Source organism: Taudactylus pleione, unplaced genomic scaffold, assembly GCF_031769625.1.
Source record: "Taudactylus pleione unplaced genomic scaffold, aTauple2 ptg000053l, whole genome shotgun sequence".
Classification (NCBI taxonomy): domain Eukaryota; kingdom Metazoa; phylum Chordata; class Amphibia; order Anura; family Myobatrachidae; genus Taudactylus; species Taudactylus pleione.
The window spans coordinates 24,126,954-24,152,248 of record NW_028284455.1 but is presented as its reverse complement, the minus strand read 5'-3'; the positions used below and the strand labels follow the sequence as shown (position 1 = coordinate 24,152,248).

Genomic DNA, 25,295 nt, shown 5'->3' with positions numbered 1-25,295 from the left:
CTACCGGATTCTTACTGCCCTATATCATTGATTCCTAATAATGCCAAAATACTGGCAAATATATCACCTATCAGATTAAACATAATAACTACTATAGTCCACCCAGACCAGACTGGATTTATGCCTGGACAATCCACAGCAGTGAACATTAGACGTCTTTATACCCATATTCAGGTCTCCCATGGGACAGAGTCCTCCACAGCTATTGTTTCTTTAGACGCAGCTAAAGCTTTAGACTCTGTGGAGTGGACTTTTCTGTAGGGGGTCATGAAAGGTTTTGGGATAGGTCTGGTGTTCTATAATGGGTGAAGTTACTGTATTATGTTCCTCGTGCTAGAATATCTATTAGTGGATATATCTCTCCTACCTTTGCCCTAGCCAGAGGCAAGAGACAGGGATGCCCTTTATTTTCAGACTTATTTGCACTCGCTATAGAACCTCTGGCATAATTGTTACGGCCCCACCCAGGCATTTAGGCATGGGGTAGAGAAGATAAAGTGGCTTTATACGCTGATGACCTGTTGCTTTTTTTTATCTGATTATTCTAAATCTATGCCGGTTGTCCTTCAGCGGATGTCCACATTTGCTATTTTTTCTGGCCTGACCACAAACTGGGAGAAATAACATATCCTTCTCGTTCGAGGGTCCTGCCCAGATAGCCCTTTAATAACTGCCTCTTCATTGGGTGGATAAATTTAGGAATTTAGGAGTTTGGATTAGCAACTCATCAGATTATATTGCCCTAAATGTCCAGCCACAGTTGACATACTTAAAGGCCAAAACCCGATCTTGGAAAAAATCATCCCTTACATTAACTGCTAGAGAGTCAACCTGGTTAAGCTGGTTCTATTTGTCATTTTAGAGTTCTTCAGCTTCAGTCACCATTCCCGCTATATTGGATTCCAGAGAGTTTGGCAACCATTTCTTCAGTACTGGCCTCAAAGTTAGGCCTTCCTACACTCCCTGTGGAAACTCCCATCTTTTCTCATGGCTATCAATGGAAGCATATGTGGTAGTGTATGTCAATGATATTTCAATCTCTTAGATATTTCTAAGTTCCTTATGTCCAATGGTAAGCAGGCTGAAACTCTTTGGCCAGGACTGCATTTGTGGTCAAGCCACATAAACTCGGGCCCCTTAAGTTCCTAATGGTGGCGAGGTGAGGTAACTTGAGAGGGAATGAGAAATAGCACTTACTGTTTTGTGAGACACTCCTTCAATGCAGCGTTTTCCTCTCTGCATTTCACCACCATAAGAAAACCACTTTCTTGACAGCATTTTGTGAAAGCTGAAATAAAAATCCAGTATTAAAATCTCACATCGTTTTTACAATATGAATTTAGACACGCAACTGAAGTGAACAAAATATGACATTTATAGCAGTTCCTCATTAACAACAGAAAAGCAGGTACAGAATTACTAACAGGACTACACTTGTCGTAAGTACTCCATTGGTTTCTAGTACCACTAAATCTAAACTACAAGTCAGTTTATATAAAATAGGTATTAACATTCACAAATATAATGAAATTATTACAGCTGGTAACCACCTTGTGCAGGAATGTCTGATAACAGCTCGGCTGAATAGCAATTATAAATACATTATCAAACAGCTCAAGTTCTGTCAACTTGTGGAAATCAGACTTTTATATAAGGCTCTCGTAAAAATAAACATAAAGGGGGCGCTCTATAGTGCATAAAAGTGTTGTTTACAGTCTTGGTTTATAGAAATGTATATGTATTTGTGATAAGTAGAACTAGGAACCCTGGCACAAGATTTTATTAACTTTGGTGTTTGGAGGAAAACAGATAAATATGCAGTATTCCAACATTATTATATGCTACATAGTAATATCGGCTTCATGTGTTATCTGCTCCTGAATGAATTGTGCAAGAACCATAAAGATCATATGGCTATATTTAACTAGCTTTATCCTTATTGTGATGCTCAGCAGGGGGTAAAGAACAAAGGTGAATGATAATTTAGAGCATTGATTTCCATTCAGTGTGTTCCAGGGTATGATACAAGAAAGTACTGTAGAGGAATATTTAAGGGCTTGTTTATATCTAAGGGATGTCAACAGCATGTTTCCAACTGTACTGTACGTTAACTGTCCTAGATATCAATTACCGTATATACTCGAGTATAAGCCGAGTTTTTCAGCACATTTTTTGTGCTGAAAAAGCACCCCCTCGGCTTATACTCGAGTGAAGTGTGTAGCGCTGACCGGACGGAGTTCGGTCAGCGCTACACAGCACAAACAAACAGCTGCTGGAGCCGGCAACTGTGTGTTTGTTGTAATCAGCAGCCGATGAGAGTCTGTCAGACTCTCATCTGCTGCTGCTGCTCCCACTGCGGGAGCCATCTTCCGGCTCCCGCAGTGGGTAATGGGAGAGACGTCATGAGTAATGACGTCTCTCTCATTCAAAGCGGCCGGAGGAGCTGTTAGCAGCGGGACCAGGAGCGGGAGGTTTCAGGTAAGTGATTTATTTTTTATTACGTCTCTCTCTACTGGGGGGGGGGGGGATTACTACAGGGGGCACTGCCAGGGGGGGATTACCACTGGGTATACTACCAGGAGGGGATTGCTACTGGGGCACTAAAGGGGGGGATTACCACTGGGGGCACTACCAGGAGGGGATTACTACTGGGGCACTAAAGGGGGGGATTACTACTGGGTGCACAACCAGGGAGAATTACTACTGGGGCACTACCAGCTGCTGCCATTTCCCACCCTAGGCTTATACTCGAGTCAATAAGTTTTCCCAGTTTTTTGTGGAAAAGTAGGTACCTCGGCTTATATTCGGGTCGACTTATACTTGAGTATATACGGTATTATACTTGTAAATTCTTATTACAATTCTCCTGTGGTCCCTGGGACAACTGCATTTTTAAGTTTCACCACAGCAAATACCCTAGGCCTGATTTATAACTGAACATAAGGATAACTCATTGGTGTATGAGCAAAGATGCATTTGAAAACTTTAAATTCCACTTTATATTTTTTCAATTGCATGATAAAATACAACATTTTATACATAATGTAGAGATGCATCAAGAGCAAGCATGAGATACAAACATCAACATTGAAACATACTTTATGAAAGTGCAAAATGTATGTTTTGTTGCAAACCCATTTAAAAATCTGTATAACTGAAAATAAAATACAACTCAATGGGGCTTGCTTAACTTTCTCCTGCAAACCTTACTTTATTGCACCAGAATAGTAATGTCTCTGATCCCCTCTTCAAGTACACGAGGCAGTAAGTGCCCACTATACTGTACAGTATAAATGCACACAAATTGTGCATATATACTGTCTTTATGTTACAAAAATCCACTTATGTGTAAATCTAAAAGAAATAAAAAACAGAGCAAAATTATTTAGATGTATACAAACATTATTAGTGGAATATAACCAAGTTTACCTTATTAAAAAAAAGTAACTTATATTACATTTTTAAATCAGATTTAAATGTCAATGGTTGGAAAGCTTGTGAAAATCTTAATTTTATTCATACTCATTTGCAGGTTAAAGAATCTTTCATATTAATTATTACCTAAAAAAATCTGATTAAATATGTTGTGTAAAATTGAATATAATAAATGTTTAATTAATTTAATTAGAAAAATGATGGTTTCGGTATTATATTTAGTTTATTGTTATTTATTTAATGGTGCAGTTGTCTTGTACACCTGGTGTAGAGGTTTATTGTGATATCCACAATAAAGTTAAACTCTCCAGCAACATTAAGCATTGTGTTTTTATATAAAAACAAAAAAATCAGAAAGTGAACATGTAACTGTATTAAATATGCTTTGATCCGTCATCATTTTACATTGAAATGCTTTTTAATTATATATAATGCTCATAAAATAGAGCTTTATGAAAAAAGCTTAATACTTTCAAAGATTCTACGTTTTTTTTTTTCTGAATGAACCCCAATTTTCCTCACTTAATGCATCTAACCACAGAACAAACACTGGATGCAACCGACAAGTACAAAATGTAATTACAACGAAAAGACCAATACATTCTGCATGATGGCACATACTGAATTTATAGTTTCTGAAATTGGTTTACACATGACTAGGGCTTCTAATACAATGTTATAGCTTTGTGACCAACAAATTAATCCTTGTTGTAAGCATTTTCTCACTCACTGACCAAATCTGATACTCAAGTCTCGCTATGGCTGGCCTGCAGCCACACTCTGTTTGTAAGGTCTTTGTCGCTTATTTAGCACAAGGATTTAATTAGAATATTTCCTTTCATATCACATAAGATGTAATCATGCTTTTATTTGTTTTGATTGATGCAACTTATTTTTTTGTTTTGGGCTTCTTTGTTTTTTTCTTGGAAAGGAAGAATAAGGTGAGGTAAGTCATATGAAATATGTATTCCCTTTTTGGCTCACAACAGAACTTCACATGCATTTAGTAAAATATAAAAAACATACTCTATACAAGTTTATATTTCTGTACTGTACATTTTTGCTATAATCCTTTATTTTGCAGTTCTGTACCACTAACAATGATGGATATACATAGAGAAAGTGAGAGGGAGATACTGGCAATACAATGAATGGCACAATTGCTTGTTTGGTACAAAATGGACTTTATTAAAGTGCTAATGCTGCATGTGCTGGTCAAATAGCTGAATTATGAGCTAGGACAGAAATAAAGGGCAATGAGTAACATTTATAATGTTATGGACAGAGAGTGGAGATTTTGGAAAACAAGGCATAGGTGACAGATGTTGAGGGGTTGACAATTAAATTAGGAGACAAAACAAGTTACTCAGGGGGATTTAATAGGCTTCCATGAAGAGGTGTTTAATGAAATGTGGTGTTCTGTTTTTTTAAATATAATTGTCAATTTTAATTCTCTATTATCACTGTGTAAAGGCATATAGCTTTTCAGGGGGTGCCAAGAGAAAGGGATGGATGCCAGAAGAAAGAGTCCAAGGAGACGGGAACAGTGCCAGGGGAGAAGAAAGATTAAAGGCCAAATGTAATAGGACACAAGATCTTAAAACTATCTAGAAATCTCAGCAGTTTCAGAATCTCACACCTTATTACATCTGCCCTAAATGTGTCCTTTTCTCCTTAATTTACTAGTATATTTCTAGCCTCTTTCACTCCTCCTTTCCTGACTGCCCCTCTCAGTCTTCTTTTCTTGCCTATTTTTTTGTTGTTCATGCTGGATTGGTTTCCTTTTACCATCCCTGCTACTGTACATAAACCCAGAATGCCTTTACCACCAATCATGATTCCAAAGAGATTTGAGACCGTATGTAATTCAGACAGCCTGAAAAGGTGAGACAGATTCAGGAACCCTCTCTGAATCTGGCTGGCAATGCTGAAGGCTTCCAGATTCACTAATGGTAAGGTAGAAATTTCTCAATGAAGCGAGAAAGAGCTGCTGGGAGTGGCAGGCCAGCTTGGGAACTTCACCATGACGCTGACCTGCTAATCACAGTAAAAGTGCCAGGACAGCCCTTATTGGTATTTTTATACAAAGCACTATGCCTATTTAGTTTACACTTATTTTGATACCTTGTATGTGATTTTTTTCTACCTTAGGGTATGTTATAGGAGACCAGAAATTACAGTAGTGTTTATTTTCTTTACACTTGGTTATCTTTGTTTGTTTTTATTTTTAATCTCTATACTAATATAAGAACATTACGTCTGTCTGTTTGTTCCAAGTTGGAGCAAAAACAACTGAACCGATTTCCATGAAAACTGCATCATTTTGTAGTGGAAATGCCTAGAAATAACCTGCACTTTGTTTCATCTCGATCAGTCAAGCTTAAGTTGAGCAAAAACAAAAAGAGAATGTATTGACATCATCAATGCAAGAAATAGGTGTGGCACCATGTGCGTGGCCGGTAAGAGGTGGGGGAGAGGAGTTTTGGGCCCGCATTAACTTGAATAGGATAGGCTACACAGCAGTCTGTGCACAGGACACACAGTGACATTGGTGTAAGGGGTGGGTGAAGGCACTACCAGTCTTTATAGCACTGCTGGTCACATGGCTCACTCCCATGACAGGGCCTCTATGCAAAGCAATACAAATATAACCTCAAATGAAAAAAAGCTGGCAGATGCAATTTCATCGTGGGCAAAGCCGAAGGCAACAGCTATTATTTTATATATTTCTAGAATGTTCCCCAGCAGTTTTTAATAGATCTGACAAAGAGTGTGGAGGGAATAGGTATTCATTTTTACAGCATTGGTTTGTCTATATTGACTAATGATGCTTCTTTTTACATGCAGGATCTAATCTGAGTCTGCCGTTTGCACTATATCCTGGTAAGAACATGTGATTGTGGAGGAAGGAGGGGCGTGGCAACAAGATGTAAAAGTATCACTTCCCCTATACACTGCACAGCATTCTGCTGAGTGGGTGAAGAAGATAGCGATGATTGATGAGCCTGAACTGAACAACTGCTCGTTCCTTGTGTAGGCTTATCACAGGCATAGAAACAACAGCACAATTACAATGTCGTAATCGTGCTGTCGTTACTATGATCTGCTAGTGGATGGGCAGCAAAAATCTTCTATGTGTGATTGCTTCTTTAAGTAAACTCCTTACAGTTATCATTTGTTGTCTAATACCTATGAATGAGAGAATCCAGGTAAAAAGCTTCAATCTGAGTTGGCATTCTGTTATATTTGTCAACTTCATTATATTATTTTGACATTGTAACTAAAATACTGACTTGTCTTTATTGGTAATTCTATACAAATGTCATTTTCAAGCATTTTATACTACTAATTTGAATTGTTTCACACAGCAAAGTATTCCAACTCTTCTATCCTAGCCAATTTAAAATGCAGAAAAACATGACACTTCTAAACATGTAACCTGTTAAAAAATAATAAAGTATAAATAATGGAAAACCTATACATTGCCATTCATTTCCTTCACTTTTATGGTCCTGCTGCAGGAGAATTTTTTCTTCTCCAAAATTAGGCCCCAAAGTATAACAGAGGATAATTTGTAAATCTTAATTATTATTGATCTGCAGTCACATTAATAACAATTTCCCTGTGTTAGCTGAAGCTAGTTAGTTGACATGTATGAGCACACAATTCAATGCCCATAACATTTTAAATATGTGACTTCATACTCCTTATGGATAGCTGTACTATGGGCATGATTGAGAGATGGACGGATTTGCAGAGACGTACACAAGAAGCTATGCAAATCCGTCCATCTCAGATGCAAATGCAGAAGGACGTGTCAGAAACCTCCTTTCTGCAATTGCGATCCCAGCACTACAACCGATACAAGTGATGTAATGCGATGCAACACTTCTATATCTGTGTGAGACTTAGGCCCGTATTCAATTATGGAGCGAAAAGTCCATGCTGGACTTTTCGGCTCCACATCAGAGCTTTTCCTGGGATAAAGTATCGGGCGCGCGCCCGCTATATCCCCGTATTCAATTAGGAAGCAGCGAAAACGGGAGCCTGCAGAAAGGTATCGCTAAAAATCGGGAATATTCGGGTTTTGTTGCTAGGACCCCCCTAAAGATGTCCAGACATGGGGGTTCACTCTGGGTACCCCATTTTAGCCCTGGAGAATGTGTTCTGCTTTTTTAAATAGCCACAGCAGGTGTTTTTTCCCGACATTAGAACAAGTGATGCAGAAGAGTACTTAGGTTTATTTTTTCAGTTTTTTTAAGTGGTCCCATAAAGTTTGGGGTGCATGAAAATGGGTACTAGCATATTTTTAAGTCCCTAAAGTCATTTTTTTAAAATTCTACAAATATGCACCTGCCGCATACTTGCAGAATAGCCCTGAACCTATTTCTCTATTTTTAAACACTGTTTTCCCTTTTTGTTTTTCACCTCAATTTTTTTATTTATTTTTTTGGGGTGTCCCTATATTTTTTTTTTTTTTAATTGGCACAGTTTATTTTTAAATTACATTCCCAGGGGTGCAGGCTATTTTTTTAAGCCTGCACCCCTAAACCCCAATTCTGCACTTTTTTTTTGCCATGTAAAACATGGTGAAAAGTTATCCCCGTTTATTTTCAAAGAGTTTTCGAACCTGCGAAAAGTCTTTGAAATTGAATACGGGGATAATTGAAATAGGCGAAAATGATGTCATCGGCAATAAATTATCGCTGATTCCGACTTTTTGCAGCCTGATTGAATACCCCCCTTAGGGCCATATTCAATTAGTTTCACACCCGCGATAAAGTTCTACCTGCCAGACTTTTCGCCTACATCGCGTCTTTTGGCCGCAGAAACTTATCGTGCACGTCCCCGCTATTCGCCCTATTCAATTCTAAAAGATGCGAAAACGGCAACATGCAAAGTCAGAACAGGCGGAAAGTGGTATCAGAATTGTGGAAATCAGCCTGAAGCCCCCAAAAAGATGCAGAAACATTGGGGATCAATGTAGTAGTACCCAAATAGTCCAAATAAAACTGTTTGGGGTATTTAAGTTGGTACAACTGCCTCTAATTAGCGGTTTTAGTGGTGAAGATTGGCATTAAGCAGTATTTTTTGGCTCTAAAGTGAAGATTTAATGTAAGTGAAATTCCTCCCTCATAAAAGTACTTGCAATCCCAAAATACTTGACCCCTTCTTAGAGCACCCCCATTACCTTATTTCGCTAGTTTGCGAACTTGTCCTCTCACTTTGTGCTTTTTCGCCACCAAATTTAAAATGCTTTTTTTGGGTGTTCTTAAGTTTTTTCCTGGAATTATATTACACAGTTGTCCTTTGGGGGGCTGTCCCAAGGGTTCTGAGTGGTTTCCCTACCTTTGCACCCAAAAATAAATAATATACACTTCTTTTCTCCTGCTATTCAAAGGTGAATCTTTTTTGCCTATTACACTGCATTTTCCGCGTACGCGAAAAGCGGGTGGAATTGAATATAGAGATAAGTTTCTGATAGGCGAAAAGATGCAATCGGCGATACTTTTTCATGGATCTCGGCTTTTCGCTTCTAATTGAATACGGCCCTAAAGGTGCCCACACACATAACGATGTCCTCATGATACGATTTTATGACCAATTTCCTCATGAACTTTCACGGGAGCTCCCTTGCCGTCGTGATCACGATTTGGAGTTAAAAATGTCCAATCTGACTAAAGATCCATCTTGCAGCCAATGCATTGTATCCCAGATTGGCTAATCTGCCCTACAGCACGGCAGATCAGAAGATGCGATGTACGACGAGCGGGGACGCGCATCGGCATCGTGCTCGTGAGTATAAACTCACAATTTGTACTTTTTTTTACCCGATTCGTCGTCACGATTCGTCGAAATCGGCCAAATCGTGTAAAATGTCGCTATGTGTGTGGGCACCTTAAGTCTCTCAATCACCATACAAAATACTATGATGCAGTGGCCGCAGCTCTTTTATGCTGCAAGTTCTATTGTGCTTCGTATACAGACGCATTTTTGGTAAAAAAAAAAATTATCAAAAAGGCGCCCAACGCTAGCATAGTTGCACAGGACCTGTCGGCTCACTCGTGCCAGGCATCTCGCGCCACGTGGCATTTTGAGGCTAGATGATTGAGGACACATCTGTACAATTGAAGCAGTATACCAGCAAACTTTGACCACTGTATCAAATGGGATGTAGTCATGAGACAAAGGACATAAGACAGGCGTCAAAATACCGACAGGAAAAAGAAAAAGTCCAGTGCTAGTTTAAGAATATATGATTAAATATATTGGATATGGCAGAAAAAGGATCAAGATGCCAAGTTTATAACAATATAGTTTATAATATAATGAAAAGATGATACAGTATCATTGATATAGCAGCAATTAGTAAACTCAGAAAATACATATATAAAATATGCTTTGGAAAAACGTATATAAAAGTTATGGTTCAGAGACTATGGACTCCATGTCCAAACCCTTGATGGAACAAAATCACAAATTGTCTCTCCACCACACCTGACATATATCTGCAGATTATGGTCGTTCATACACACTTAACGGCCATCATCTGCTTGTGCCCTTGGGTCCCGGCGGCCCTCCTCGCTGCTGTCGCTGTGTGTGTACGAGCGGTCACCTACCGATGGACAGATATGGCTGCAGACATATCTGTCCATCGGCTGTGCAGCCAATGCGATGTCGGTGAACGACGACGTTCACCGACATATCGCGGGAACACACATGCCGACGTGCAGGAAATATATTGGCCGATCAATTGAACAGCCAATGTATCTGTCAGTGTGTACCCAGCATTAGAATCTCACCCAGTCCCGTCACAAATAGACTGCATATAACGGATCCTCCACATGCAGGGCTCCAGAGGCTGCAGCGGCTTACTGCCAAGCTGCGGTAGCGCTGTGTGTAAATAGCACTATGTCCCAGTTCATTATGGTAGCTTTGCGGGCAGTAGTTTAGTCAGCTTCCTGAGACCAGAGAATGAGGGTTTGTAATTTTTATACGGTTTTCCAAAGCATATTTTATATGTATTTTCTCATTTTACTAATTGTTGCTATTGTATATCAATGATACTGTATCGTTTTTTTCATTATATTATAAACTATATTGTTATAAAATTGCTGTCTTCATCCTTCTTCTGCCATATCCAATATATTTAATAATATATTCTTAAACTAGCGCTGGACTTTTTCTCTTTCCTGCATTTATAGCGACTAGTAATGGTCATATTGAGCTTACACAGGCTCATTTGTCTTGCTGTTATATATTTACAATATATTATCTTTGCATTAGCCCCTCCCTATTTTGCTTGTTTTCCAGTCGAAATACCGACACCTATCTTAATCCCGACGCCGGAATCCAGAAGGACGCCAGCCTGAACGAGGTAAGTTCGGGGCGCCCTTAGCTGTTAGCCATGGGGGGTAGGGTTAGGTAGCATAGTAGGCATCCCGACACCCGGCATTACATACCAATTCCGTATCAAACATGATTGGTCATATTTCCATCTCAAGATATTAACATGTCCTGAGCAACAGACAGGATATTCATGTATGTAACCTCTTCTGACAAGTCATGCTGTGTATGTCATTGTTATACTTATATTATAAAGCATCCATATTATAAGATTAAATACATTCCCCTATGTTAAAATATACCACGCTACTCCACTGATGATTGGTTGGCTTATTTACATCAGGAAGTTACTACATCAGGTCTGGACAACTTGTGGCTCTCCAGCAGGGGCGTATCTATAATGGGTGCGGGGAACACGGGCCCCTGGGTCCAGGGGGGCCCCGCACCGCACACCCTGCACCCATAATATTACTTACCTCTCCGGAGTCCCACATTGGCGTGGGGGTCCGGCGCTGTAAAACGACTGGAAAATGGCCACGGCGGCCATTTTCCCATCGTTTGCGCATGCGCAGTACAGGGAAAATGGCCGCCGCAGCCATTTTCCCGGTGACCTGTGCATATATTATAGACTCTGGGCACACTCTAGTGCCCAGAGTCTATAACTCCGGCACTGGCCGCGCACAGCTTAGTGTGCTGCCGGACGCCGGGCGGAGAGGAGGGGGCCGTGTCGGAGACTGCACACGGGCCCCCTCCTCTCTAGAAACACCCCTGCTCTCCAGCTGTTGTGAAACTACAAGTCTCAGCATTTCCTGACACAGTTTTAACAATCCCTAATAACAAAACTGTGGCACAGTATGCTGTGACCTGTAGTTTAACAACAGCTGGAGATCCATAGGTTGGTCAGGCCTGAACTACATAATGACACAGGCTGCTTCCAGATGTTGCCTGGTCTGTGTGTGTTAGAAGAACTATGCACTGTGTCACTTTATGGTGACATTCATAACAGGTTGTCTAAAAGCAGATACACTGAAAACAACAGTACAGTTTCTTTAACTCCAACAATAATTAATACGAGCAGTTGCAGAGCTGTGCTGATTAACTCATTGGTTTGCTCTATGAAATAGAAGAAAACCTAGATTTCAAATTGGGAAAAAAAAAATATTTTAAATAATCTAAACTTAAAATAAATAGTTAAAAGCGAGAGGCATTAAACATCTATTATAGTTAGTGGAGGGTGCTATATTCCAGAGGTATAGCATGCACACATCTTTCAGCTGTAGGCTAGTGTAGGTATGATGTGAGGTCCCCACTGAAAAATGACTGCTGAGTTGCTTTCTCTAAACTGAATAATTTCTTTTAACGCTTTTGAAGGCTGCTTTTATATAGCAAAAGCCATCGGGAGGTCCCTCTCACTTGTTAAGTCACCAGACTTGTTTGGTTAAAAGGTGTGATATCCCAGGAAGAGACCCTGGGATAGAGCAGCAAGCATGTTTTAGAATGATGATAAAAAAGCTTTGCTAAGAATATACAGACAGATCACTGCATGGAGATAAAATAACCCCTTATGCTATGAAGCTATAGCCTGGATGAAAATACAGATTTTAAATCTAATAGGTAATCTCAGGCAGCATTAACAATAATTTAGCTCTCTTCAGTCATAAGGGCTATATTTTAGATTAGTATTTTGGACCCATTATTTGCTGGATTGCAAGTACGCAAAATGCATGAAAAATGTGAACTGCATGGGTACCTGGAAGCGACCATATAATAAAAGAAACATTTGCTGAAGACAAAAAAGTGTCCACACAGGACAAGGGAAGTGGATCCCCTTCCGTTTGTTGCCCCAGAGAGTTTCATAAAGCATGTGTTGTACATTTGCTAAAGCCACTGCTGTTTGGAGATGTTGAGTTACAGAGTAAAGACATTCCCTTGTATACAACATTTTTAGTAAATACCCAGTTGTCTTGCTGCAGCATAACTTGTTCATGGATTGGTAAAAATTAAAACTTGCCAAAAGGATTTTGATCGGGAAAAGACAACATATAAACAACTGAGGGCCTTATTCAGCAGTGCAGTAGGTGGTCGGGAGTCTGCGCAGGCGCTTGACTTGTACTTCACATGTGCAGTACGGGTCCTGTGTGTTCGCACGCAGAGCGGCAGCAGATTGTCAGTCTGCTGCCATTTGGGGGTGGGGGGCAGCGACGGCCTCAGTTTCACAAAATGGAGGCGTGTTGCTGCAATTGGGGGGAGGGAAGAGGCCAGGATCTCTGTTGGCTGAAGAAGATTTCCTGGGCTCTTTCACTCATGGCGATGGCCGGCCTGCATGACCCCATGGTCTCTCAGCCGGAAAACGATCACACAGATGATCCGATGCTGCGTCCATGGATGCAGGTCGGATCATTAATGTATGCAGGAGGCATGACGCCTCCTGCTGCATTAACATAATTGCAAGCTGCTTTCGTGCAGCTTTGCAATTCCGTCCACTACTGAATCACCCCGAATCTAAAGTTGGACCTTGGCTTTTACAGAATTTGTGGTCAACGTGAAAGTAAATCTGAGGAGAAAGGGTATACTTTAATGTAAAAGGGTAGGTCAGTCACTTGGTGCCAGTACATTTCAAGGAACAAAGGCCCTCATTCAGAGCCGCTCGTTAGCGGCAGTACGCTCGTTCCGAGCGATGTTTGCACATCTGCGCATGCGTACGCTTTTTAGTACGCATGCGCGAACCAGTCAGTGCGGCCGAAAATCCTTTGTACGCTATATAGCGAGTGCCTGCTATTTTGAGTGACAGAATGAGGCGTATGTGGGTGGTAACAGGGGAAGGTGCTTGAAAATGGGGAGTGGAGATCCGAACGCAGGCGTGCTTAAAGGTCAAAACGGGCGTTTTATGGGTGTGTATATTTAAAACAGCAGCGTCATTGACCACGTCACTGGGTTATTTTATAGCCAGAACTGCACGCAAATTTGTGGTAGCAAACACCAACCACAAGAATAGCGAGCAGTTCATACGCTGGTCGATGTACTCGATTAATCTAATAAATAGCGGACATGACGTAGGATGCGTGCGGCCAGGGGGCGTTTTTAACAAATAAACGAGCGTATGTTTTGCTCGTTCGTTCAGACTTAGAGGTGTGAACAGACTGCAATGTGCGTACGGATCATTTGAATAGCCACCCCTTGTTTTTAAACGAACGACCGCAAATAGCGTCCGGCTCTGAATGAGGGCCAAATACCCTTTTACTCTAATATGATCCTATAAGGGCTTCACAGTCAGTCAGTCAGCCTTGAAATGATTTACTAGTGCAATTTTTTAGTCTGTGTGTTTCCTTTGCAGTCTGTTTGGTACTTACGTATTAAAGGGACCACCTAATTGAACCACCTGCCAACTTTCTAGTCTTTCTCATGCCTAACTGCCTGGTTAGCTGACCCCAGCATTTATATTCAGTTTCTGGTTCCTAGATTTGATGTACAGTACTACAGATAGAAAAGCTTCAAAAAGATGACAGTGGCACAGTAGGACTTCAGGTGATGTTGTATTACACCACTTTGCAGAACTCCACATTCTTTCCACATTTTGTGTGTGGACCCCAGTTTCATGGTCAATTAAATTGTACTTCTGATTCACTTTTAGGTGAAAGTCTTCTTCATTCAATTCATCTATTTTGAAGGTACACCAGGAATCTGGGAATAGGACTAATCCTTTGGCTATGTTTTGCTGTATAACATTCGCTAGCATTTTGGTACGTCTATCTGATATTTTGAACAAGAAGGTCCCCAGTTTTCAGACAAATACCCCTCAACAACGACTGCTGTGGAAGATTCCTCCCTGCATTGTATTTGCACATCATAAACAGGCTTTCATCAAATATATTGATTAGTTGATCTCTGCTGATTTTCTCTTGAGGTATTGTAGGTTCACCAAAACTATGGCACAAACTTCCCTGAGGAAACTGTTCCAGTCAATGACCGTCTTGTCATCTAAATCAAGTTGCCATTGACACCACTAAATTTATGTCAGTTCCTCACGCCAACAGCAAATGAACCTCACAGCTGTCACAAAAGGAATCTGCAAGTTAACTTTAACCTAACACTTCACATTTGCATAAAAACTTGGAGCCAAATTACAACATCCCATAATGGCCATTTTCACACTGTCTTTCAGTCGCAAAAGTGCCTTCTGCAATAAAATAAACAGTGCCTTCCTTTTCCATGCAAGGCAAATACCACACCGTCATCATGCTGATAATGCTGGGGTCAGCTGACAAGTCAGTTATCCATGAGAAGAGGAGACAGTTTACAGGTGGGTTCACGGAGTTGATCCCTTTAAAAGTTTGCTGTTCAGGCTGTCCGAAAAATATATATATTTTTTCTCACTTCTACTTAACATACATGGAGAAGGGATGGGGTGATACCTCTGTCTCTCCTTTATTGTTCTCTCTCATTTGGAAAGTGAAAGTGCATTCTGAGTTAGGGGTAGATGTTTTAAAGCTTGGAGAGAGATAAAGTACCAACCAATCAGCTAACTGCCATTTTAAAGGATGTGTTTGAAAAAAAAAAGACCAGTTAGAAGTTGATTGGTTGGCACTTTATCTCTCTACAAGCTTTGATACATCTACCCCTTAGTATGTTTTTATGTTGGTATTCTGCAATTCCCCTACAGTCTGCGTGTCTCTACTAGGTCGTGTACTCTTTCTTTGTCTCTCTTTTAGTGGTTATCTTTGTAATAGTTTCAGTGATTTCTTCTATAGTATACAGTATGTCTTGTTTTTTCTCTCTCTGTTATTCAAATACATAAAAAAAAAAAGAGAAACTATGTCCGACTAGGTGCATATATAGTTTTCCATAATGTGAGATTTAATAGGTGTTTGGCTTGATCACTTTTGGGTCAGTTGATATCTAGCATGTTAGGCATCCATACACATTCATAAAGCATTTCTACTAATGCCTCCCGGATGTTCACATTACCAGAGTCTATGTTCAATGGTGCTAATGAAAAGTTGGTTCCAAATGTGAAGCAGTAACCAAGAAACACCTTTACTAACAGCTACATAAGTTACTGACAGTTAGTATGAACTCTGACCCCTCCCACCAGTGTCAGTGATGTCAGCATCAAAGAGTTCTGATACTTAAGCTGCGTACACACTAAACGATATTCTCACTTGGCGATATCATTTAGTGTTTCCCAGCAGTGGTGTGCTCAAAGTCGTTAAGGACATTGAGCACACACACTGAACAATATCATTACCGATATCGTTCAGTGCCAGCACCCTCCCTCATCCCCGAACCTGCATAACCTGACTATAACGTCAGGTTGGACAGCAGGTTCGGACAATGAACAATGTCGTCAACGACCAGCGGGAGCGCGCATCGCTGGTTGTTGACGGCATACACACTGGCCGATATTGTGAATGATTGAACGATAGCGATATCGTTTATTTGCTCATAATATTGCCTAGTGTGTACACGGCTTAACTGAGCATGTCAGGGACACACAGGCACTAGGATTATACATGATTTTATACAAGCTGTTGTATAATTAAAGGCCACTGGGCTCCACTGCACAGAATGTTCCTAGGGCCCCCAGACATGAGGAAGCACCAGCACAGGCTAGTAGGTAGACATCTTGCAGTGATGTCATCACACGGTGCTCGCCGTCATCAAATATTAGAGCTTGTGTAACTTGTTGAAATATTATAAACTGTAAAGTAGGGGTGAGCGGGTTCGGATTTCCAAAATCCGAGCCAACCCCCCCCCTGATCCGAGCCGGGAACCGATTCAGGCTTGGGTTTTCCCGCCTGTCTCGGATCTGGAATCGAGGCAAAACGTCATCATACCGCTGTCGGATTCTCACGGGTTTTGGATTCTATAAAAGGTCCCGTGATCACCGCCATTTTTCATTCCGGCTGTGAGTTAGGAGAGAGCTGGGAGCTCAGTGTGGTAGACGGACTGTTATTCTAAAAATATAAAATAATAAAAGTACGGCTGGCTGCTGTGAAGAGGGAGGGAGGGAGCTGTTGCTGACGCTGACCATAGGGGCTGGCTGGCTGGCTGGCTACTGTTTTCCATATACAATACATAGGGGCTGGCTGGCTACTGTTGTCCTTGTCCATATAGGCGCTGACTGTTGTCCTGTCCATAGGGGCTGGCTGGCTGTAGTGCTGTGTTGTCCAGGTGCTGCCTGTCTGCTGTAGGGATACACTCATACAAATAATTTTTACAGGGGCTGCCCTGTCTGCTGTAGGGGTACACTCATACAAATAATTTTTACAGGGGCTGCCCTGTCTGCTGCAGGGGTACACTCTTACAAATAATTTTTACAGGGGGTGACCTGTCTGCTGTAGAGGTACACTCATACAAATAATTTTTACAGGTGCTGTCCTGTGCGTTGTGGTGTAGGCCGCTGCCCTTCTTAAATTTTTACAGGTGCTGTCCTGTGCGTTGTGGTGTAGGCCGCTGCCCTTAAATTTTTACAGGTGTTATTTAATTCATCCAAATAATTTTTACAGGGGCTGCCCTGTGTGGTGTAGGGGTACGCTGCCCTGTGTGCCGCCCACTTGTGTCGCTTAGCATAGTCATCCAGCTACCTCTGTGCAACCTTTTGGCCTAAAAACAATGGTGTGAGGTGTTCAGAATAGACTGGAAATTAGTGGAAATGAATGGTATTGAGGCTAATAATAGCGTAGGAACAAAAAAAATGTAATTCTGTGATTTTAGGTTTTTTTATGCTTTTTTCCCAAAAAATACAGATCCAAAACACGGAAGGGTGGTTTTGGCAAAACCAATCCAGATCCACAACACGAAGAAAGATCCAGATCCAAAACACGAAAAGTGGCCGGTGCACATCCCTACTGTAAAGTGAAAATAGAGACTATGGGGTAGATGTACTAAGCTCTGGAAAGTGATAAATTGGAGAGTGATAAATTATCAACCAATCAGCTCCTGTAATTTTTCAAACACAGCCTGTAATATGATAGTTAGGAGCTGAGTGGCTGGCAGTTTATCACATTCCTCACTTCCCAGAGCTTAGTACATCCCCCCCAAAGTGGTCTATCCAATTAGGAGCAATGTTCTCGCCCCTGTAAGTGCGCTGTATGCCTCACTTACGGTACCTCTGGACTCGTGCATTTCTGTGCATGTCAAGGGTGAGATTGGGCCACGAGGGGGGCGAATTGCGGTGTCGTTGTTGGTGTTTCTATACTGTTCCAATGACAATTTGCACCTTATTGGATTTACCCCTGTATGTATTTTTTTATTTTAAAAGTTAAAAAAAATCATAGGCATACTTGCGTAGATGTAGAAAGCAACCAACCAATCAGAAATGGCTAAATAGCACTTGGGATAGTTATCATCACACGCAATCTTACCAGCCCTCCAGCGTCTGCAAATTACACGCAGTCTGGTAGGTGTATTCTGCATACGAGTCCACTTGTAACTGCATTGCAATTGCATTAACACACTATTAAGCACTCACCTCTGCTTGCCCACCCTTTCCACGCATAAAAAGTCTTCTTAATTCTAAAGCTGGCCACACACTAGACCAACTTACATCCAACCAGCCAACTTGTTGATTGGTTGGAATGAAAATCTGGTAACGTATGGGAGTAAATGATGCTCAGCAATTTGCTAAATGCCAGAAAACAGATGAAAATGGTCGCTCAGACAAGTTTGTTAAATGTTTGATCTAAACTATTTGTTCAAACAACGGTTTTGGTCCATTTTCCAGCATTTGGGAGCAAATTGCTGATTGTAAACCTTACCAGATTTTCATTCCAACCAATCAACTAGTTGGCTGGTTGGACAGATAATCTTTAGATGTGTGGCCAGCTTTAGACAAGCATACATCTTTATACAATCATAGGCATACTTTTTGTGCACATGCACAGTTCTAAAATTCACAGACATATATTACAATAAACAAAGTGGTAGGTCCCTAAGCGCACCCCCAAAAGCAGCTGGTGATCACTAACTAGAGGTATCCCTAACCCCAATGAAGATATATGCAAAGTGAAAAGATATAGTGACACTAGTGCTGATGGTAAAATTAATTCCTGTAGGATCATCTAGGCCAAGTGGCAAACTGAATTTATTAATGATATAAATTGTAAAAAATGACAATATAGGATAACAACTTGGTGACCAAATAATGTGAGTTTCATACAAATTTCCATAAAATATAGCAGCAACTTTCCAATAAATAAACTTGAGTTTCTTATTCAAAGTGCATACAGTGCAAATAAATACAGCAGCAAGATATTGTTTACCATGAACCATCAGGTGTCATGGACATGCAAGCATAACAGTGCACTGGGTAAAAATAGAGTAAAAGACAAATTGATATAATATAAACCTTCTGGTATCAAGAAGGATATGAAAGTCAAATAAGTCACAAATCTGTGACTATACAGTCCAAATCGTTCTAAAGATGGATAGATAATAACTGTGGGTTAATAATCCATACCATGTGCTAGTGATGAGTGTCACTCTGGGTAAAAAACAGGGGTACCGGACACTACCCCGTTCTGGACACTCACAGGCCGATCATGAGAGATCCTGACAGGAGTACATTAAGTACACTAACCCTACCCCTCTCCCCCCCCAACCCTCCCTTGGTGGTGCCTAACCCTCCCCCTCCTCCTTTGGTGCCTAATCCTAACCTCCCCTCTTCGCACGCTATATATCTAACCCTAACCTCCCCCCCGGTGGTAGCCTAAAACTAACCCCCCCCCCCCCACTGCACAGCTAAGAGTCAAGACGGGCCGGATTACCTTAGTTCGGAAAGCCTTCTGTCGAGATCCCGGCGTCGGGATTTTCGATGCCGATGTTTAGTCCCGAGTCGGGATTTAGACGCTGGGATTTAGACAGATGGCTTCCCTGCCGTCGGTATTTCAATTGCAGTACATCCCATGTCAATCTGTAAATTAGCCCCAATACCTACTTTTTATAAATGAATATTTTAGTATCACATGCTTTGGAACTAAAGAATGAAAAGTAAAACTCTTCTACCAGAAATGTTGCAAAAAGCTTGTTCAATATTATCCGACAAATGTTCAATTGGATTTAAATCCGGTAACTAGCATTGGTTGTGCTGACAATTGTATAGGAAGAGTGAAGGTGCCCACACACATACCGACTTGCTCCCAATCAGCCGATGTACACGATTTCCCCTGAACTCTCCCTGAACTCTCCCCAGGCAGTCGTGGTCACGATTTGGAGTTAAAAATGTCCAATCTGACAAAAGATCTATCTTGCAGCCAGTGCATCATATCCCAGATTGGCTAATCTGCCCTACAGCACGGCAGATCTGAAGATGCGAGGTACGACGAGTGGGGACGCGCATCGGCAGCGTGATCAAGAGTAGAAACTCACGATTTGAACATTTTTTACATGATCTGTCGTCACGATTCATCAAAATCGGCCAAATTGGATGAAAAGTCGGTATGTGTGTGGGCGCCTTAAGTGTGCAGTATATGATAAAGTTCCTACATATTGTTCCTACATATTGATATCCAGCCATTCTATCTGTAAAAGTAGTTGGACCCGTGCTTTATAGATCCATTTTGCACCTTAGCAAAACCATGCTATGCTGCGAGGTGGTTTGTGGGGGGGGGGGATAAGCGGAAGCATTTACAGTTTGGGGGGGGGGGGGAATTAAATCACAGAATAAAGCTTCCCAGTATTTGTAGTGATACATGCAAACGCTTGCAGTATTTTCTCTGCATGCAAAGAAATTACAAATAAGATAGACTTGCATTTGTTCTAGTGCAAATTTATACGCTGTGGCTGAATTTGCTACCAACTCTAAATGACCCTTAAATTAAGGCAATGGAGAAATGACCACATCACTTTTAAATCCTATATGGTATATTTTATGCATGGTGCTCTAAATAATAATGAAGAGATCCCTTAGCAAGACAAGCATCCTGGATAATAGATGCCACGCATCACTATGTTTCCTCAACAGTCGCTGTTTATTACACAAGGGCACACTAGTTACTTCTTCTAACATGAGGAGGACACTCATCAGGAAGCCACATCACGTTCCTCCCTATCATGGCATGAAGAGAAACGTTCTGTGTTAACATGCAATGTATTCAGCAACCACACTGAGACATATCACCAAAGCTCAGACTTGTTAAAAACATAACTACAGACACCAGCATAACTTTGCCTGCGTTGCCCCGGCTGCAGCTTGAAAGTCTTTACAATTTTTCTACTTAGTCGCTGGCCCTACTGAGGTGTCATCTCACCATGTATATTATCACAACACTTAAGATATTGTGATCACACTCTTCAAATAAATGAAAGTGTTTGCCATGAATAGGGAGGGCTACTTTTATTTATTTTCTGTATGCTCAACACCTTGCAGTGATATGATTTGCAGGCGTTAAAACAAAGAGCAGCTTAGGTGGAGGCCTGTGCTAAGTACATTGCTGTAAAGCTTACGGAAGCATTGTCACTGCAAACTGCTAGCAGGGTAACAGCATGTTGAGAAGATGAATTTTTCTTGGAAAGCTAAAGCATCTTAGAAAGTCAGGGGTTCTAATCCCTACTAATATATAAAAATTAAACATTGAATGTTTGTTGCTCAATCACAACCAAACCTTTGAATCGAATGACTTGACAATTCGAATAAGAATAGTTTACAGGTTAGAACATATGTGTTTTCCCATATCTCCCACTCACATTCACGTTTTTCAATGCCATTCAAAGAAACACATTTAGCAAATCAAATTGATACAGTTAATTTGTTTCAGTGGGATACTAATGTCACGTAAAAGTATCAGAGAGCTACTAAGCCCAAGTAAAAAATAATATATGAAAATTGAACACTGCGCTCAGAAAGATGGGTGGGGTTGTGGGGGAGAGGGGTTGGTGGAGGGTGGGGAGAGGTGGTCTGTGAGCAGCTTTCCTTAGAGGTGTCCGGTCTCTAAATAAGCATATGAAGGTGAGAATAGGCAGCGCTGCACAGGTGGGAATGGTGGAAGGTAGGGGTGGGGCCGCAGACCAGGAATGGGGTAGTTCTGTCTGGTGCTGACAAAGTGGTGTGCAGGTATTATGTAGTGATAACGTGAATGAAGACTGGAACAGTTTGTAGAGGGTGAACAGATGTTTATTAGCAGTACACAAAGTGAGACACAGTGCTGCGGGCCCAAAACTAAACTCAGAACCATGTGATGATTCTGGTGAGTTCAGCAACTAGCTCCCTTAGCCACCACACTTACCGGTAAGTGACCAAGTCTAAGCGGGACACCGCCTCTAACACTGGACTATACTGAACTGTGTTAGCCACAAGCCCACCAGCTAATCGCATGAGGGGGACGCCGCCTCTAGCACTGGACTATACTGAACTGTGTTAGCCGCAAGCCCACCAGCTAATTGCATGATTGACTTTATCACCATCAGCATACACAGGGTTCGAACGTACCCCCCTTGAACTCACCAGGATCATCACACGGTTCTGAGTTTAGTTTTGGGCCCGCAGTATCCTCGAGCACTGTGTCTCACTTTGTGTACTACTAATAAACATCTGTGCAAACGGAATGGGTATGAAATACCGCCGGCCGCATGGCCGGCGGTTCGATTCCCGTCAGCGGCAGCCCGACAAGAGCAGAGTTAGAAGCAGCGGAAGCCCGACAGCGCTGGATATCCCGATCGTGGATAGGTAAGTATCTACTAACCTAACCCCCCTAACCCTAACCCTCCTTAGGGGTGCCTAACCCTAACCTTCCCCACCAAGTGCCTAACCCTAATCCCCCCTCTAAGTGCCTAACCCTAACCACCCCCTTCCCCGCTGCCTAAACCTAAGTCTCCCGGGGGGGTGCCTAACCCTAATTCCCCCCCGGGGGTGCATAACCCTAACCCTAACCCTCCCGGGGGGTGCCAAACCCTAAGTCCCCCCCCAGGAGCCCTAAACCTAACCCCTCCCCCCCCCGCGGCTGTCCGCTCGCGGTGCCCGGCATCACTACGATCGGGATGCCGGGCACCGGTCTCCCGGCATCGGGGAAATGCGGGCGTCTACATCTAGACGCCCGGCATTTCACCCTTTGCCGGGATATGACAGTCGGGAAGCCGGCTGCCGGTATTTAGGCAGTCGGCTTCCCGATTGCTTCCCGTACAAACTGTTCCGGTCTTCATTCACGTTATCACTACATAATACCTGCACACCACTTTATCAGCACCAGACAGAACTACCCCATCCCTGGGCTACTGCCCTTCCCCAATCCCCACCCTTCTTCCGCCCCTACCATCCCCACCTGTGCAGCGCTGCCTATTCTCACCTTCAAAAAAAATATATACAAATGCACAGGTTTCAGGCAATGTGCTGCACAGCAGTAAGTAAGTCTGAAATTGCTTACCACAAAACTTCGGAGTATAGTAGCTGCACATAGTAAAATCCACAATGTTTGTAGCTTATGGTATGTCAGTGTCTTTAGTCACAATGTGTAGGAGTCTGCTACAATAAACATATCATGTCTACAGATTGCTGTTAATTATACTATGCAGGCATAAATTGACATGGCGATACTGTCTGAGACCTCTATTCATAAGAGCTGCAAGCCCTCATAATGCAGATAACTTCAAAATGGCTCCACATTGAAAATAAATCCTTAGGAGATGTTGGGATCTGTTTTAGAAAAACTGTTCACAAAATCACCTTTCAATTTAATTCAAATGATGTTTGGTCACTGACTTGACAGGGCAATGTTGGGTACTACAGCTAGTACTCAAATAAAGTTACTGCTAATGTTCCGCTGTATCGTACACTCTACAAGGATTTACAAGGGTAGGGGATTCTCTACAAAAGCAGTTGGCTCCCAACTATCATGAGTAAAATATAAAACACAAAATCCACTTAATGAAGTTTAGCAACACTTACGGGGGAGATGGAGAGAGATAAAGTACCAACCAATCAGCATCTGTTATTTCACAGAATGTGTTTGAAAACTGACATGAGCCGATTGGTTGGTACTTTAACTCTCTCCAAGCTTTGATACATCTCTCCCTAGAGCTGTGGCCTGTGCAGCTGGCATGTACAGAGAGCTCACACACTGCAAAAAAAAAAACGGATTTCAAAAAGCTATTACATGACAAAGCTAGCATGCCTTTAATTTTGTGCCAGATCAAGGTTGATTAGTTTGTTGTGTCGCAGCCTATGATGTGCAAGTGCTCAGAGACTCTTTAGTGGGTGCATGTAATGAGCCAGGAAGTTGAGAGGATGAGCATGAGAATAAGATTACACACTGTTGTGTATTGTTTAATGCTGGGTGCATGAGCTACTTGGTATTGTCAGTGCGCTGCACAAACCAGCCAGGCCTATATTGATCATGGTTCAGTTAACATCAATGAATATCTAAAACCTCAGACTCAATTAATTCTCACCTGATTAGCATCAGACTGATATTCAAACTAAATCAACTCTCCAGTCAAGTAGAAATCAATATTTCTGATTTTACTTTTAAATCACAGTTATAAATAATAAAGTATCTGCCTCTTCAGTATCATGCAAAGTAGGTTTTGCTTATTTTCAGAAAAAAAATAATAATTTGACTGCGCTATGACATGCACAACACAATTGATTAAAATAATTATTGTAATTTGAGCAGGAGCATATAGAAGAATGTGATTAATTTAAAATATTGGTAGATGAAATAAAGTAATTAAATTCACACAAAGGGGAAATTATTATTATTATATTTCAACAAAAGCTCTACCAGTGATGTCAACAACATTAGGATCTCTCGACTGTTTTCCATGTTTTAGCCAAATTCAGAATAAGCTGCGCGGCTATTTTACTGCTTCTAAAAGTTGTCATAGGAGATGCAACATGCACTCACTATGGGCAGTGGACATTATTTTCCTGGTTAAGAGTAGTATTGGTAATTAAGTTTACCTAATCTATCTGTCCTTGTCTGATCACTGCCTGCATTGAAAAGTACTGACCTATAAAACAGTGTTTCCCAAATCCAGTCCTCAGGGAACCCTAACCGTGCATGTTTTCCAGGTCTACTCACAGAATCACAAAATAAATAATTAGTACCACCTATGGATCTTTTAAAAAGTGTTAGTAATAAATACATCTGTGTTCCAGCATGTAGTATGCAAAACATGCACTATTAAGCTGGGTACTCACTGGACGATATACCATTCGTATAGCCGTTGAATAATATATCGTTCAGTCTATCTGCACGTGTACACAAGATATGGGTGGTATTCAATATGCCGTGGGGTAAAATTGCCACACCGGACCTATTCAATTACTGGGGATTACCCCGCGCGCGAGTCCCCGAGTCCCTGCAGTCGGACTGAATCTCGCAGCTCACGGAGGTGCAAGGTAAAGTCTGCAGAAAAAACACCAAATCGGGCTTGCACAGTCTACGCGAAATCAGTGTGTTCCCACGCGTGACTCCCGATTTTAGTTGCGGGGAAAAGGCATTTGTAACTGAATAGCCTTTCCCCACACGCTGGGATTTTGGCCTGCAATTAGTCACGTGGTAACCACGCGGCTGATTGAA

At 41.5% G+C, this 25,295-nt stretch overlaps 1 protein-coding gene across 3 annotated transcripts in view; it reads right to left on the bottom strand.

Moving 5' to 3' along the window:
* Positions 1–25,295, bottom strand: part of CMC1 (C-X9-C motif containing 1) — a 61,416-nt gene that overhangs the window by 6,043 nt on the left and 30,078 nt on the right. For all 3 annotated transcript variants that reach the window (XM_088462757.1, XM_088462756.1, XM_088462755.1), the window contains one exon: positions 1,198–1,288. In XM_088462757.1, the coding sequence (XP_088318883.1) occupies positions 1,198–1,288 (91 nt within the window). The remainder of the gene's footprint in view (positions 1–1,197; positions 1,289–25,295) is intronic.